At 34.5% G+C, this 16,479-nt stretch overlaps 1 protein-coding gene across 6 annotated transcripts in view; it reads left to right on the top strand.

The window, feature by feature from the left end:
* MAP4K3 (mitogen-activated protein kinase kinase kinase kinase 3) overlaps nt 1-16,479 on the top strand; it is a 64,190-nt gene that overhangs the window by 32,636 nt on the left and 15,075 nt on the right. For 2 of the 6 annotated variants that reach the window (XM_063302006.1, XM_063302041.1), the window contains 8 exons: nt 1,104-1,166; nt 7,867-7,925; nt 8,926-8,964; nt 9,202-9,258; nt 11,751-11,793; nt 12,354-12,516; nt 13,181-13,290; nt 14,670-14,711. In XM_063302006.1, the coding sequence (XP_063158076.1) occupies nt 1,104-1,166; nt 7,867-7,925; nt 8,926-8,964; nt 9,202-9,258; nt 11,751-11,793; nt 12,354-12,516; nt 13,181-13,290; nt 14,670-14,711 (576 nt within the window). The remainder of the gene's footprint in view (nt 1-1,103; nt 1,167-7,866; nt 7,926-8,925; nt 8,965-9,201; nt 9,259-11,750; nt 11,794-12,353; nt 12,517-13,180; nt 13,291-14,669; nt 14,712-16,479) is intronic. The other 4 variants (XM_063302022.1, XM_063302014.1, XM_063302033.1 and 1 more) reach the window with 4 other exon arrangements.

Genomic DNA, 16,479 nt, shown 5'->3' with positions numbered 1-16,479 from the left:
AATGGTCACAATCTCAACATAGGTTTTGTTGTTATTCTATGAACTGAGGCATGAAGATATTCTGAGTTATTTACAATCTCACTTTTGTTGACATTTAATCAGAACTCTAATAAAATAGCTCTTCTCTGCATCTTTTTAGTATACAGTCCAGTTATAACACTTTCAGTAAACTGGTTATAAATTGGATACCTTCAGCAATTGGATACCTTATACCTTCATAAGTGGTATGAACCTAAATGGAAACTATTTTCCTTTCTATAACTGTTTATAGTGTTTGATAGGTTCCCTCTGTATTAGGAAAATATTGTTTAAGGAAAAACAAGCTACTCCTCCCTGCTCCTGGAACTAAAGGTATAATTCTTCAAAAAAACAGATCTGATTTTAATATGATCCTTTCTCCCTTTGAAAGGAAGATTAGATATTAAAAAATTTACCAAGTTCTCAACAAATCTAAGATAACCCTCCAATTTAAATGTAAATTATTTGGGGGGACGAGTTAACTTCAGGTAGAGTATATGGAATCAGCTTCCAATAAAGGACACAGGTTTATAGTTGTAGAATTGAACTAGGTCATTAAATCAATAGTTGGCCATTTAACAAGTTTAATATTTTTATTTTACTTATTTTAAACTCCAAGAAACTCTAGCTTCAAGCTTGGTCTTCAAGGAAGTTTCTTATTTTCATTCAGTAGCCTTTTAGTCATAGATATTTGGATAATTAAGGGTGAAAATCGTATTTCAATATTGTATGTGATACTAAACCAAATCATATGATAGGATAAAAATAATGGAATGTCCTTAATCTGCTGTATTCAGTGAAGAATATCTGAACTTCTTTTAAATTTTTTGGTGGGGGAGGAAGGAGGGACGGAGGGAGGGAAGAGATAAAAATTAAATGAGATGCCTTTCATCTGCTGTTACATTTTGTTTTAATCCATAACTACGCATATGATATACTAATCTAACTGTTATTTGTGTAGGCTTCTAAAAACTCTACTAATAAATAAAAGAGTCAGCTATTGTTCAAAAATATCCCTTTGTACTTGGAATTCTTTCAATCTAGAAATAATTAACTTGAGTTTCTGGTCTTTATCTGATAAACAGCCTGACAGTAACGATTTTTTGGACAGTTCAGAAGAAATATACTACACTGCAAGATCTAATCTGGTATTTTCATCTCTTGCCTTTTCTTTGTCAGTGTATGCGTGTGTTGTTTTTAAAAATGAAATGTTTTGCCCAGTTCTTGTGCTGCTTTGGCCATTTGTAGAATAGTTTAAAGTCTATCAAATTCAGTAAACAGTACAACAATAAATTATCATTTTCAGTGTTATATTATAACGTATTAATTTTCATATAATGAGCTATATAATCTCATGTATTAAGATAAACCAATTTGCAAGAATAATAAATTATTATAAATATTTTAGCACTTAACTAAGTGGCAAATGTTTAGGTAAGAAGGAATTAGAGAACATGACATGTATATACCATTTCAGCTTCATGATATTTGCAGAAAATAAATTCCTGTTTAAAAGAAGTTAGTGTAAGAAATTACATATATTCTCCTCTCTTAACTTTTCCAGCATCAAAGTTCAAACATGTCAATACTCTTTCTATCCTGCTGCTTCAAAGTCCAACGCTTCCATAGAGAGTCACAGGGAATATCACTGCTTGCACTATTCTAATCTTTGTCAGTATAGAGACTTCCTGGCATCTTTTCTGGGGCCTTCATGGTTGTTCTATCTAATGTTAGTCTGCAACATGTTTCTGAAGTGCTTGTCCCTTTACTGTTGATGGTTGATCCTAAAAGGCAGACTATATTTTCTACTTCAATATTTTCATTCTCAAATCTAGGAGTAGTGGTTGTACCTGTTGGCATTTGTTTTTTTGTTTATTTGATTGATTGATTATGTGTCATCAAGTCATTGTCAACTCTTAGCGGGCACATACGTAAATTTTCTCCATGATGATCTGTCTGTAACCTGATCCTTCAAGTCTTCCAATGGTGCACTGATTATGACTGTAACTGAATCCATCTACCTTACTGCTGGTCATCCTCTTCTCTTTCCTTCCACATTTCCCAACATTAAAGCCTACTCCAGAGAGCTAGATCTTCACATAATATGTCCAAAGTAGGATAATTTGAGCCTGGTCATTTGTGCCTCAGGTGAGAACTCTGGGTTGATTTGTTCAATGATCCGTTGGTTCATTTTCTTGGCTGTCCATGGTATTCCCGGGTGTCTTGTCAAACACTAAAGTTCAAAAATGTCAATACTTTTCCTAACTTGTTTCTTCAAAGTCCAATTTTTGCTTCCATAGAGTGTCACAGGGAATACCATGGCTTGCATGATTCTGGTCTTTGTAGGTATACATCAAGGCATTTGAACATCTTTTCCAAGGCCTTCATGGCTGCTTTATCAAATGCTAGTTTGTGGCATATTTCTTGGCCACTTACTCCTTTACTGCTGATGGTTGGTCCTAAAAGGCAGTAGCTATCCAGCACTTTGATATCTTCATTGTCAAGTCTAAGGCTTTGTCTACCTGTTACCATTAGTTTGGTCTTCTTTATATTCAATCTTTGTCCCATTTTTTCACTATGCTCCTTAACTTTTATTACTAGAGCATGCAGATCCTTTGCATTTTCAGCTGTCAGAGTAGTGTCATCAGCGTAGCACAGGTTATTAATGTTTCTTCCTCCAGTTTTAAAACCACTCTCATCTTCTTCTAATCCATCTTCCCTTAATATATATTCAGCACATAGATTGAATAAATAAGAGGAGAGTATGCAGCCTTGTTGCACTCTTTGCCAACCTGGAGCCAGACTGTTCTGCCATGTTCTGCCCATACTGTGACTTTCTGACTTGTATATAAGTTTCTCATGAGGACAGTGAGATATTCTGGGATTTCCATTTTTCTGAGCACATTCCACAGTTTGACATGTTAAATACAATCAAAGGCCTTTCTTTAATCAATCAAAGGCCTTTCTTCCTCTTGGTATTCTTTGGCTTTCTAAATTATCCAGCATGCATCAGCAATAGTGTCTTGTGTTACTCGGCCTTTTCTAAAGCCAGCTTGAATATCTGTCATCTCTTTTTCTATATAGGGTTCTAATCTGTGTTGGATGATCCTAAGCATTATTTTGCTAGAATGTGAAATTAAGCAAATTAACCTTAAATCTGCTTTTTTGGTATTGGAACATAGATTGACTTCTTCCAGTCTCTTGGCTACTGTATTGTTCTCCAGATTGGCTGGCAGAGCTTGGTTAGATCCTTTACTGATTCTTCTGTTGCTTGCCATATATCTGAGCGTATTCCACCAGTACCTGTACCCTCTGACTTGGTAATAACTTGAGTGCTTATCTAACTTCATCTTCTAGTACTAGAAGATCTTCTAAGGTATTTGGGTGTTGACATCTCTACTGTACAGTATGTCAGTATACTTCTTCCATCTTTCTGTGATCTTCTTTGAATCAGTTACTATCTGTCCATTGGCATCCTTTAAGACAGTAATTTGAGGTTAGAACTGCCTTCGGAGTTTTAAATAAAGAGATTTTTATTATTTATTTATTTTATGAATCCTGAATCCTAATAACTCTGAGTGGTTTTGGAAGACTTTTTCTTGTTTTTTTAATGTCTCTTTCCATCTTCAATATCTTTACAGATGTTGTTATAATACTGCTTTTTGTCTCTTCTAACAGCTCTCTGAAACCCTTTGTTAAGTTCCTTTCTGAGATTTTTTTTTCTTCACTTTGGCTTCTCTTCTCTGCAATTTCCACAGTTTGTTCTGACATCCAAGTCACTTTCTGTTGCTCTTGATGTCAAGATCATATTGTGGTTTTCTTCTTCATCTTTAGTTTAAGGGAAATGGTTGGATTAAATGATTTTCAAGGTCCTTTCCAATCCTTATACACTATGATTCAAAAAAGACAACCCTAAATACTTCGGTCTGTGCAGATTTGTTATAAATACCTTAGCCTAGAGATTTGTAACATATTTTTGCAGAATATTGGAATATAGTATAGTATTATTCACTTAGATATGAAATGCTTAACTATCCCCTAGTATTATTTGAAAAGATCAAGAATTTGGTCATTCTGGTTAGGCACAAGAGCTATGGTTGCTTAGCCATATAATTTAATAGATGTCAGTCTTGTTACAAATTGCTTTTCAGCAAAAATTACTAAATTACTTGCAAGTGTGCATCTGTACAGTTATTTATATATCTGTGTATCTTTTGTCTTTATAATTCTAGAACTCATGCATTTCAAACTGAATTTTCTAAATCTCGTGTTAACAAAAAAAATCGATGGAAGCTAAGTTGATAGCTATTTCATTTCTCTTGCCTAGTTTTAAATCCTTTACTTTTTCAACCAAAATTATCTAGGATGAAATGTGGATCATTTTTAAAGCAAATAGCAATAAATAGTTAAAAAGAGATTAAAAATTATACAATCCAGAAATTTGTCTGTTGATGCTAACAGACACTTGGATTATAAACTGTCTGTAAACAACAGGTTGGCCTTTTAAAGAAGGCAAACATAAATTACACTGACATACGTCACTTTTCATTAAAACAAACTTATAAAATTTCTAATGTATGGTGACAGATGACGGTATTCTATGTTCCATAGAGATTTGCTTATTTTATCTTATTAACTTCTCTGTCATTGTTGAGATCTCATATTGATAAGGATTTGTACTTACAAATCAATAGAGACATGTTGCCTTTGCCCAGCCGAAAGATTTTCCATTTCCATTTTTAAGCACATTTACAGTTAGTAAAACAACTGCCAAAACACTCTCTCAGGTAGCATCCAGTGTAGCACAAGCAGACTTTTGCTAGTCCAGTGGAACTGCTATTTCCTAACTGTCCCCTAATATTTGTTTCAGAGAATATCCCTTTCTTTCCAAACAGATTTTGTAGGATACAGAGGCTATGGGAGGAGAGGTGTTGGTAGGTGGGATCTTTTCTGTTGACAGAAGCCATTTCATTGACAGATAAGTCATGATGATGATGATGATGATTTTCCAGTAAGCCTATTTTGCAAAACTTGTGATCCCTGAGTCTTCTTAGTGCAGCAGCCAGAATATTAAGTACTCCAACATCTGCACTTTTAAGATCCTTACAGTCACCACGTCTTGCAGAAAAGATTTTTAAAACTTGGCAGCAGTGGCTACATTGGGAATGTTTTTAACAATGAAAATATGAATGCCAATTTTATTAATAATAAAATGTATTTTCACATTCTTTTCTGTGCTTTTTAAATAGATTCTACTGTTTACTATTGTTTTATTGCTTCTGATATTTTAAACCTAGAAAACTCTGTTTTGAGCAGATTAAAAATATGATAATAAAGTAGTAAATTGGCAACAAGGGTGTGGTTTGTTACTCATGTTCTCTATATCTTTGGTCCTTTGGTCAATATCTGATTGGTTTAAATTATTAAAATAAGAATTTAAAGCACATTTAATTTTTTTGAAAATTCCTTCTGACACATTACTCTAGCAATTAGCCATTCTAAAGTCCATCATGTAAAGATATATAGATATTTAATTTAATGCAACTTAAAGAGTTTTATAGAATTGCTAAGACTGCATAGATTATTGTGTAATGATTACAGTTGAGCAGGGACAACAGGGACTTAACTCAAACACATTTTTTCCATTTTGTCTAGATGCAAAAACATTTCTGAAATTCTCAAGTGGAACTTCAAGAAGAGAAAATCAGATTCTTCATAGTTTAGCCAGACAGTCTTATTTATATTACTGTCTTTTTATGCCTGAACTCAGGCCAAGCAATTATGCTGTACCACCAAGTTGTTCATGAAAAAAATGAACACACTGACTTTTCATTTAGGAAAAGGGCTCCAATTTTTTTCCTATTAAAATTTGATTACTAAGTTTGATGAGTACAGGAAAATTTAAGACAAGCATTTTGCATTCAACTGTGATGTTCTACAAACATTCCAGGTAAATGTTAGGAAAATGCTCCTAACAGTAAAGGAAGGTGATGAATTCCCCTTCACTCCAGAGGCTAGAGTTCAAGCAGAGGCTAGAGACATCATCAAGAATATTTTAATTTAGATTCCTGCATAAGATAGGGGGTGAATTCAGTGGTCTAATGGACTATTCCAACTCTTGATTCTATGATTCTAAGATGCAAGTGGTTTTCTTTTAGTTGCAGTATAGTTAAGACTCATTAGGCTGGAATGGACCAAAAAATTCATTCAGTTAAATCTGATACTGTGAGGTAGGACTGCTTTATTCAGCTGGTGTCCTCTGAATAGAGAAGCCATGTCTAAATACTTTGATGCAGTCTGTGGAGGATCAATCTGAAAGGGACATACAGTAATAGTACATAAGAAAGGGCAGGGTGTACTTATAGGCAAGACAAATGTCTTTCATAGGAAGGGCAGTAACTCTGAAAGTTAATCATTAAATGTTCTTTCCAGATCCTCTAATCTGGCTGAGATAACTTATATATTTAGTGTTTAGTGTTCTCCAAAACTTATGATGTCTATAGGTTTTCTTTTCTTTCTCTCTCTCTTTCTCTTTTTCTCTTTCTCTTTCTTTCTTTTAACACAAATTAGGCTTTCAGGATTCTGAAGCTCTGTGTACAACAGAGCTCTGATTTCCAGTTCATATTTAGTTAATTACTGAAGATATCTAAGCCATTTCATAATTTTTTGTTAACTGATAAAATAAAATGATCTGAATATGCTACAAATTATAAGTGGGCTGTGTATAATAGTAGTTAATCAATGTGTATTATGGTCTATGACCAGTAACATCCAAAAAAATGCAAAGAAAAAAAAAATCAAAACCACTATAATTTGCACCACGTGAGGCATGTGTTTAAATATAAGAAAATATCAGTCAAAGGGAAGGAGAAAGAGAGGGGAAAAAATCCATTCTCGCTAATATACATAATTATATAGTACTCAGACATTACAATTTCATGTCCTGTTTTCCCTGATGGCTAGTTGTCTACATTTTATTTAGGCCATGGTCAGTATGAGGCTGGTTCAAGATCAATAGATGTTGTGAGGTCAGTGGTCCTTTTCAGAATTGGGTTGCTTGGGAATGCAGCCCAAAGTGGATGGTACATACCATGTCAAACTAAATATTAGTACAACAGTAGTCATTTTTCAGAAAAAGTACAAGCATATGATAAAGCTATTGCTTTCTACAACATAGACATTCATGTTTCCTATAGAACTCTCATCCAAATGGTTTGGGGTGTTTCTATGGAATGATTCAAAACAAAAGATGTGGGCAATAGTGAGCCAATCATAGTGTCCTCAGTTTTTTAAACAGCTGCTTCATGGAAAAAATCTACCTGTTTGGTTGGTAGGAGTCGAAAACGACTTGATGGCAAATCAATTAATCAATTGATCCTTGCTATATCTTCTGTACTTCTGTAAAAAAAATTTCTAGTGATTGGAAATCATTCTAAGCCAGTGTTTCTCAACCTAAAGTTGAGAAACCCTGCTCTAGGCAATGATGGGATAATGGTATAAGAACCACAATAGAAAGGAGGAATCAGCAAAAACAAAAGATTACCTCTCTGCTCACTCAGGGAACTGTTAAATTCATTGACTGTCTCTATGTAACCATACAACCGAATATCACACCTAGGCTGTCCTGAAATTGCATGTATTGTTCCTATCAACATTTTTCCTTTATGTGTGCAAACATTTCACATAACAATGCAATTTTCCTGTAGAAAAATGGGTGGGCAGTAGTTACTTGAGTTGAATATAAGAAAAGCAGTAGCAGAGCCTATGTTGTAATTCAGAAAAAGGGAAGGCCACAAGATAACACGAATCTATTGATCTATTTTGTAACTATTTGTTTTCTCTTAATAGGATTTGCAGCTAGAATATGGTCATGGTCCTCAAGGCAGTTACTTCTTGGGTGCAAATAAGTGAGTACTCTTTAGAAACAACGTTTTTGTTTCTTCTTTTGGGTAATTTTTTTAATATAGTGATTTATTTTTTATTTAATACTTTTTGTTTAATACTTTTTGTCCAACATTGAAGGCAGATTATAAAAATAAAAATGCCAAATATAAAACAATAAAATTAATAAAGATAAAATCAAAAATAGAATCAGACATTAAAATAATTAATGATAGTAATTATTAATTGACTCACTTCTTCAGGAATGTAGCATTTATATACTGACACCAGTGAAATTTAAGTGAATTCAGCAGATATTTTATAACCATTAACTTTTCCCCCAAACTTAATCCTTCAGAGTGATTGGAAACACAAACACTATTATCTACAGCTTGCATGTCCAATGGGTCTTCATGTCTAATACATCTAGAGGGCACTATTTGTTGTGCTTATTTATATGACTAAGGAATTTTTCCTTTTCCATATAGAAATGTAGCTTCCTTGTGTGCATCTGTATCCTAAAATATTCCTGTGTGTATATACGTGTATACTATATGTTAATCAACTTGTGAAACTATCTTTGAATATTTGTTGCTTCCAGAATAAGAAGAAGGAGCCATTGTGACATACTATTTTGTAATGCGCTTACATTTCTTTCTTGATCATCCAAGATATTATCAAACTTTTTTCTTATGGCATCTTATTACCTTATCTATGGCTTTTTCTCTGCTTTTTAAAAAAATATTTTAAAATAATTATATCTATATATAAGAATAAGCTACACTCCTCCTGACCTATATAGAGTTGATTGTCAGGTGCAATAATTAGCTCACCGATACACACTTGAATACACTTTATTAGCTGAAAAATTATTTGCTTCAGATTGAAATTCAGTTTTCATGTATTATCTCTAATAATATAGCTAATTGCATGACTTTTATATGTCAAATTATTTACAGATATGTCTGATTTTATGTGCTTCTGCTAAATGTGTCCAGTCCTTGAATTTTACTTCTATTTTTAAAGGAGCCTTCTAAAATCAGTTGAAGAAGAACTGCATCAGCGGTAATTGTTAAATTTCTTTTTTTCTTGATTGCAAATTTCTTTTTCTTGTGCAAAGAGGTGTATGTCTCTCCTATCTGTCAAGTGCGTCTTATGAGCTTCAGCCTTGTCAAGTGCTTGTAGAGGTCCTTTGCTTGTCTGAGTTGCAACTGTGATTTATTCTTTAAAAAATTAGGATTGGAGAGAATACATTGATAGTTGACTATTGTATTTAGCTGTGCTATATGTTTAATTTTTTAGGGGACATGTAGCACATCTAGAAGATGAAGATGAGGTGGACAGTGATGATTCCAAACAGTAAGTTATGTTAATGTCAAATGTTTATGGACTTGATAGACAATTCTTTAGTATTTAGAAAAATACTGCTTTCATTATTGCTGTTTCCCCTCCAAAAGACCATTGTAGAATACTGTGTCAATGGGCTTTCTTCTTGTAGCAGATTCTAGAAAGCAGGCAAAGCTGATCAAATCCAGTATGAGAGGTGGGCTGCCTGGCGTGCCTTGCTGTCTTCCCAGAATTTAGAAGTTGATGCTAAAGGTCAAATTAGCACCTTCAACCTATTGCCTTCAAAATTGTTTGAGCTACAACTCCTTCTATCCCCTAAGCATGTCAAGTTGAGAAAGACTTTCACAGGCTTTTCCTCAGAAAATGTAGATAAGACTCCTAAAAATTGTTAGGATTGCATATTTCCTGAGGCCACAGTGAATAAAAGTAATATTTCACACCAGAGGCCATTCTGATACAAACATGGAATGCTTACCTCCTCCTTGAAACAGGAATTCTGCTGTAAGAAGGTGCAGGGTAGTAGTTACTTCTATTCATACTATACTATAATAAAAACAAAAGTTGTATGTTCCTCATCACAGTTTTTTGAGAATAGGAATATGAAGTGTCAATTCATTAGAGAAATTGAATTCTGATTGTTTATTTCTGTTGATTCCCTTCATGAGAAGGGACATGTTTGGCATTGCTGTGCGATATGGATTCACATAAAAAGCCTTGAAGACCTTACAGCTATATAGTAGTTGATCTCATATTTAAGACTGAATCAGCCTCTGTCTTCATCTCTCTCATGTCTTGAGCAGTATAATATTAGTAAAACAAACCTCAATTTTATATATCTGACTACAATAGGGTTTGGTTTGGTTTGGTTCGGTTTGGTTTGGTTCGGTTCGGTTCGGTTCCAAGTGTTCTAAACATGCCACTGTTTAAAGGGCAACATTATCATTTGGGGAATAAAAACTCAAGGAGACAAAATAGGATTCCTTAACTGTATGTAGGGAGTCAAGTCTTTACTTTAAATCCAAAGCCTTGATAAGTAAAGGTACTTTCTGCTGTTGATGCTTTAAGCCTAGGCTTTTCTTGAATAGAGACATGAGCCTATTTGGAAGTATCCCTCTAGGTATCTGTCTGTATGTACACACCCAGACAGACATCATGTCTTGCTATGTATTTTAAAAAGACATCATAGTGCAAAATAATAAAAAACTAGGAATCTGTTAAATAATCTGTTCAAATTTTATAGCACATTATTTTGAAAAGCCTGATTTTATTCAGCTTGTACCTATTTGTCCCTTTGATTTTCAAAGGAATTATAAATATAACTTTAGAAAACCCTTATTCTTGAAGTAATTAGAATAATTGTTGATTACTCTTCTTGAGTTTTCATATTTTATCTTTTTTTGTGGCCAGTCCTTGCTGGCTATGGATGGTGAGTTTGTAGCCTGGGACATCTGCAGGGCGTCAAGTTGAGAACGTTGTCTTAGAGTGTCATAAACTTCACTTTTGTATTCTGCCACCAGTGAAAACTCAGCCCCTCTTTCCTTCAGATAATTAATGTTTAATCATGATGTGATAAATTTTCTCCAAGAGGTGGTGGCTGCTAAGTTGAAAACGTCCAGAACACCAGTATACTTTTTGTTACCTGTGATGTGATTTGAATGCTATTTTTCTTAATAAAATAGATGCTATACAGGAAGGGAGGCATATTTTATTTAATGTCTTATTCTGAAAACCTCAGTTTAGAGAAAAATGTGGATATAATGTACTAGCTAATTTGACTCAGTGTAACCGAAAGATTGGCAGTGTTTAAGCAGTTGGGGGCTGCAACTCAGTCTGAAAGGAGTAGGGCAAAATATTCCCCCCTTAATGGGACAATGGGAGCCAAAAGCCACTGGAAGGTAAACTGTTCCCATTCCTGTTGTTAGCCCCCCCTCTCCTAGGCCCAAACAGCAGCATTTTTCTGGCCCATTTCAAATTGTTTTTGAGATTTGAGGAGACTGTAAGGGTAAAATTGGGAGCCTGACACCTGGGGGCAGGCATGGAAAATCCCGTAATTGAAATTCTGCTCTCTTACTGCCAAATTTCAACAGTGTAATCTCAGGGTGTCCTAGAGAATCTCTGTGTGGTTGTTAAGTGTCAACACCAACTGGATGGCACATAGTCAGTCTCAGGGTTCCTGGAAGCTGCATATAGCCTGTGGGTTGTCCCACTCCTAGCATAGTTTCTCCTTGTTTCTGAACCTTAATTATAATTGTCATTGTGTTTTCACTCATGCCATGGGGATGATTATTTTTGTATATATGTAGTGTGCATGATCTGTAGGACTCTGCACAAACAAATGAATGCTAAGATGTTCTCAAAAATCTTTGGTAGTTTGAAGGCTGTAATAAAGTGAACCACAGTTTTTGTATTACATGTCATTGTTTAGATTAGAATTGCATAGAACCATACTTTTAAAACACTGACCTCTTAATATTTATAAGTAATACTTAGTTTTCCTCTCACAGTTCAACTATAAAAGCAAAGGTGCCACCTCCTTTACCACCAAAGGTAAGAAGGGCTCTCACTTCCTACAGGAAGGGAATATATTGGCCTAATCCAGTTGTAATAATGCTGGACTGGTTATTGGATCAGGAAGAAATTCTTTGCTTCCTTTTTTTTCTCCTATCATATTTGTAGGCTTTCCTTGAGTTCCAAACTGGGGGTTTAATTGATTTCAGCAACTCAGACAGCTTCACTGAGGGCAGGAGGGATATAAATTCCTATAATAAGGAATCTGTGGTTTGCCATATCTGAATTCAACACTGACTAGAATTGGATATGAGGCTAAGCCATAGTGTTTTACTCTCTGATTTTATTATCAACTCAGTAATTGTACTAAATTATATCATCAAGTAAAAGAACAAAACTTACTGTCCTTATTTTAGATACAAAGACAATGTGCTTTAAAGTACTGAGTTCCTTCCTTTCATAACCAATAAGTGCAGCTGATCTTTACAGATTTAGTTTTAAAGAATAGGGGTGTAACGGCTTAAGATGAAGGTAGTATGATAGACATTTTAATAAATAACTGCATAGATACCTTAGAGTAATAATTTATCCTTTTTTAGCCTAAATCCATCTACATACCACAGGAAATTCATACTTCTGAGGATGATAATCAAGGAACTATAAAAAGATGTCCTATCGCTGAGAGTCCTGCAAAATCAAACACTCAAGTCCCTCCTAGACCACCACCTCCTCGGTTACCTCCACAGAAATCAAACATTTTAGGTAATGAATCATATTGGGAAAAATTGAGATTTCTCAAAAATATTTTTAAGTATTATACTTCAATCTTGCAATCCCCAGCCTATTCTAGAGTGAACATATAGAAGAAAAGTAGTTAGAATAAGCCCTCAGTTTGGTGGCTTTCGTTATAACTTGCTTAAAGCTCAAACTGCAAATAAATTACAATTACAGTTGTTGGATTCATATTTGAAGTATGTCAATTTCATATTTCTTCCAAAAAACTCAATGCAAACAAGCATGCCATCTAAGGAGTTTTGTTTCAGGAGACCTGCAAATTTGTTTTGTAAGCCTAGTCTACACTGAAGGTTCAGGGCAGGTAACAAAAACAGCTCTCAGTGGAACAGAGTATTTTTATCAGTTTGTTGGGATGTCTCACTATTTTCAAACTTATCCCTTGGACAGCACAGAAAACCAGCCCTTATAGTGCTTCTGAAATGTTCTCCAGCTTGGATTTAGTTGAGACTAAAATAGGATGAAATTCTGTAAATGGGAGTTAATCTCAACAATGCTTCTTAGTTTTCTGGCTATCTGAAAATGGCATCATTGAGCAGATGCCTTCAGTAGACTTTGCAGATCTTAATGATGCATGTGAGTCAAAGTGTTCTTGTGATACATTCTTTAATTGCCTTTAACATTTTCTGTAAAGGTAATGGATTGAATGCTGTGCAATTAAATGGTGACAAAGAGAGTTCTCCTCATCAAGAACCAAGTGAGAATAGGCACACTAATCCTAGGAAAGAAAGAAAGGAAATATTGGTAGGTAATGCTATATTTCTTCTTTGTTTTTTTAGTTTGTTGGAAAAACTCAATGCAAATTCCTCTAGGTTATCGCACCTTATGGTTTGCTTGTATTTTTTGTAGTTTTGGTATCTGAATCTACAATATTTTTATGCTAGTGAATTTAAGCATTTGTATTGCAAAGAAAAGCAAGATAATAAATCCATTATTAAAGTTATTGCACATGCTTGGGACATATATCTCACTGAATGTCTGAAATGTATTTTTCCATGTACCAGAAATAGCCTTTCAGGAGCCCATAGGCGTGGAGGGAATTATAGGGTTGGCAATCTTAAAGGATATAGTAGGTGCCTTTTGCAAACATGCAAAAAGGAGGCACTTTGTGTGGCCTTGTACCAATGTGCATATGTATATATCAGTAAAACATTCCACACAAAAAAAAATGGAAGTAGGATTGCTGCCAGCCAGATCACACTCCAAACGCTGCTAAATAAGACGATGCCTAAAGGGGAGGAAAATAATTTATGTGCAGTGTTGGGATCAATAGGGACTCTTACTTGAACATGCTTTTCTGAACAAAAGGTACTTGTCTGAGCACCAACGACTCCACAGTTCAACCCTGAGCTACATATATTGGTACTTGAGATCATTCAGCATAGAATGGTCATGATTCTCATAATCAATTACAAGTGGTAAAGTGTTGTTCTATTTACAAAATAATATCATGGATATCTAGCTCTTGCATATTCAAGACCACCTTAGACTGCAGTAGGAAGGCAAAGAAATTATTTGTCCTCTAAATCCAGTGGCAATGCTTCCAACCATGGTTTAGCTGCAGATATTCTGTGATGATTCCTCCTGAGTGATACAGGTGCAAAACTCCCTCTACTTTCTTTCATTTACTGTGTAAATGCATTGCAATGGATATTTCTGATTAAAATAAACTAGAGAGAAATCCTAAGATTTTAAATCAGTGTTGACAGCACTAGGCTAGATGGTCAAAAATACCTAACCTAAATAATACCCTATCTTCTTTTTCACTCCAGATTTTTCACTCCAGATTTATGCCTCTGTCTACTCTGAGAATCACAATTACAGGGAAGCAGCCTATCCTTCTGGACTAAGTTTCTGGTTCTCCAACTTGAACCTAGAAAAGAACACTGAGAACTTCCCCATAGTTTTGCCATACTCTAGAGCATAGAAGTGTAATTAATAGGCCCCATCTGCAAGCCTTGAGAAGAAAGCTAGGTCTCCCCATCATACTTAAAGCTTACCGTTGGCTTTTACGAACACCATTTTGCCTCCTTGAGCAAATATATTTCCACTTCAACAGATATTTTAGTTGTTTTAGCTCAGATTAGAAGTCAGTGTTTAAATGTACTTTTTTTGTTTCCTAGAAGCCAATTAGTAATGGTCTTCCTCCTACTCCAAAAGTACATGTAAGTATTCCATTCTGAACCTGACAAGCTCCTTTTATCAGAATTGAAATATTGTCCAACAGCATTGTTGAATACAATTTATGTTTAGAGATTAAACTTATGTACTGCATTAACAGTGCTATGCCTGTTATAACAAATAGTTACAGAATAGCTGTAACCTTCTCTGAGGATCCAGATATATTGTTGTTTCAAATCGAAAATAAAAACAAAAAAGTTTCAGCACTTCCAGGCCTTCAGATATCTGTAATCCACCTATTTTTTCTGACCGTGTATCAATTTTTATCCTCTAATTTGCTTCAGTGTTCAGTAGATAAGTGTAACTGCTATTACTAAAGCTATCAAAAGGATTTGAATGTGACTTTGTACAGGAGAGAGAAATACTTGACTGCTTGACTTCCAGTATTTTTGCTACTGTGGTCTAACAGAAATGCATCTGGTGAAATCTCACATGGTAACTTCTAAATTAAATGTCACTTTGAATATATTTGTATGCCACAATTCCTTCTTTTACGAAAAAAATAAAGTCTTCAGTTTGAACATACTATCTAACTTAGCATATTTTGATCATTAAAATAGAAAACTCATATTTTTAATACCATTTCGGTTTTCACCCTTTTAAGACAATGTGGCCTATTTATTTTTCTGCATTACTTACATTATTAAAGTTTGGGTATATAGGAGAAGAAATAGTATCTGTCGTTCTGTATGACTTTCAGATTCCTTCTAGATAATTTTTAAAAACCCTGCTGACATGGAGATCTTGAGAAGTGCAAATTATTTAGAGGAGTAAAATAATAAGATGTAAAGCTTTCTGTCAAATATTGTTCTGAAAGTAATGTGGAAAGGTTTTCATTTTTTGCACTTACTATGGCTGCTGCAGGTATGCATGAATAAATGGAGCAAAGCATCTCATAGCTATTAGGATGTAGGGTTGTTGTTCTGTGCAGCTAAGCTCCCGTGAAAGATCATGTCTGAATAAAAAAAATGTTTAATACTTATGCCTTTTTAATTCCACATTATACTGCTACTACGGTTCATTCAATGTCTTTCAACAAAATAGTGTTGGCTGCCATAGCTAATCAATGTAGGCAAATGAAATCAAACACAGGAAGAAGGAACAGGAAAATGATACAAAGCTTTAACAACAGCCAGGGAAATAAAAGGATACTTTTTAGTATTGAAAGAATAATTACTGTAAGTCATAGTTACGGTAAATAAACTATAATTTCTATTATTGCCCTAGAATAAACTGTTTTTCTTACTAAGCTGCAGTTGTACATCACAGATCAGAAGGCGTGTGATAGCACCTTTTCAGACTGACACATTTTATTAAATAGCATAAGCTTTTGTGAGCTACAGCTCACTTACCAGATGCATGGAATGGCTAAACTGAAGTAGGACTTAAGATTTATTTATTTAAACATTTATATGGCCACCCAACTCAGACCATGTGACTCTGGATGGCATACAAGGAAAAAAGAAAAAGAAAAATACAGTCATATACAAATACCATTAAAACTAAGTACTAAAACAATAAAGTGGCACTCAGAACTGAAATCTTCTGTAGTTCATCAGTTGGAATGATCTGGGGGAAGGGAGGGGAAGACAGGGTGATTTTGCTGATGCAGGTTATATGTGAGACAAAATTTGTTAGTCTGAAAAAGGGTTACCAGACTCCTTTGAATTATGCTACTGTAGACTAACACGACTCTCCTCCTACAATTTGTAATCACACTAAGGCAAAACCATATTATGGCATTGTGTGATA

Source organism: Candoia aspera, chromosome 1 (assembly GCF_035149785.1).
Source record: "Candoia aspera isolate rCanAsp1 chromosome 1, rCanAsp1.hap2, whole genome shotgun sequence".
NCBI lineage: Eukaryota > Metazoa > Chordata > Lepidosauria > Squamata > Boidae > Candoia > Candoia aspera.
This window is presented reverse-complemented; position numbering and strand designations above follow the sequence as displayed.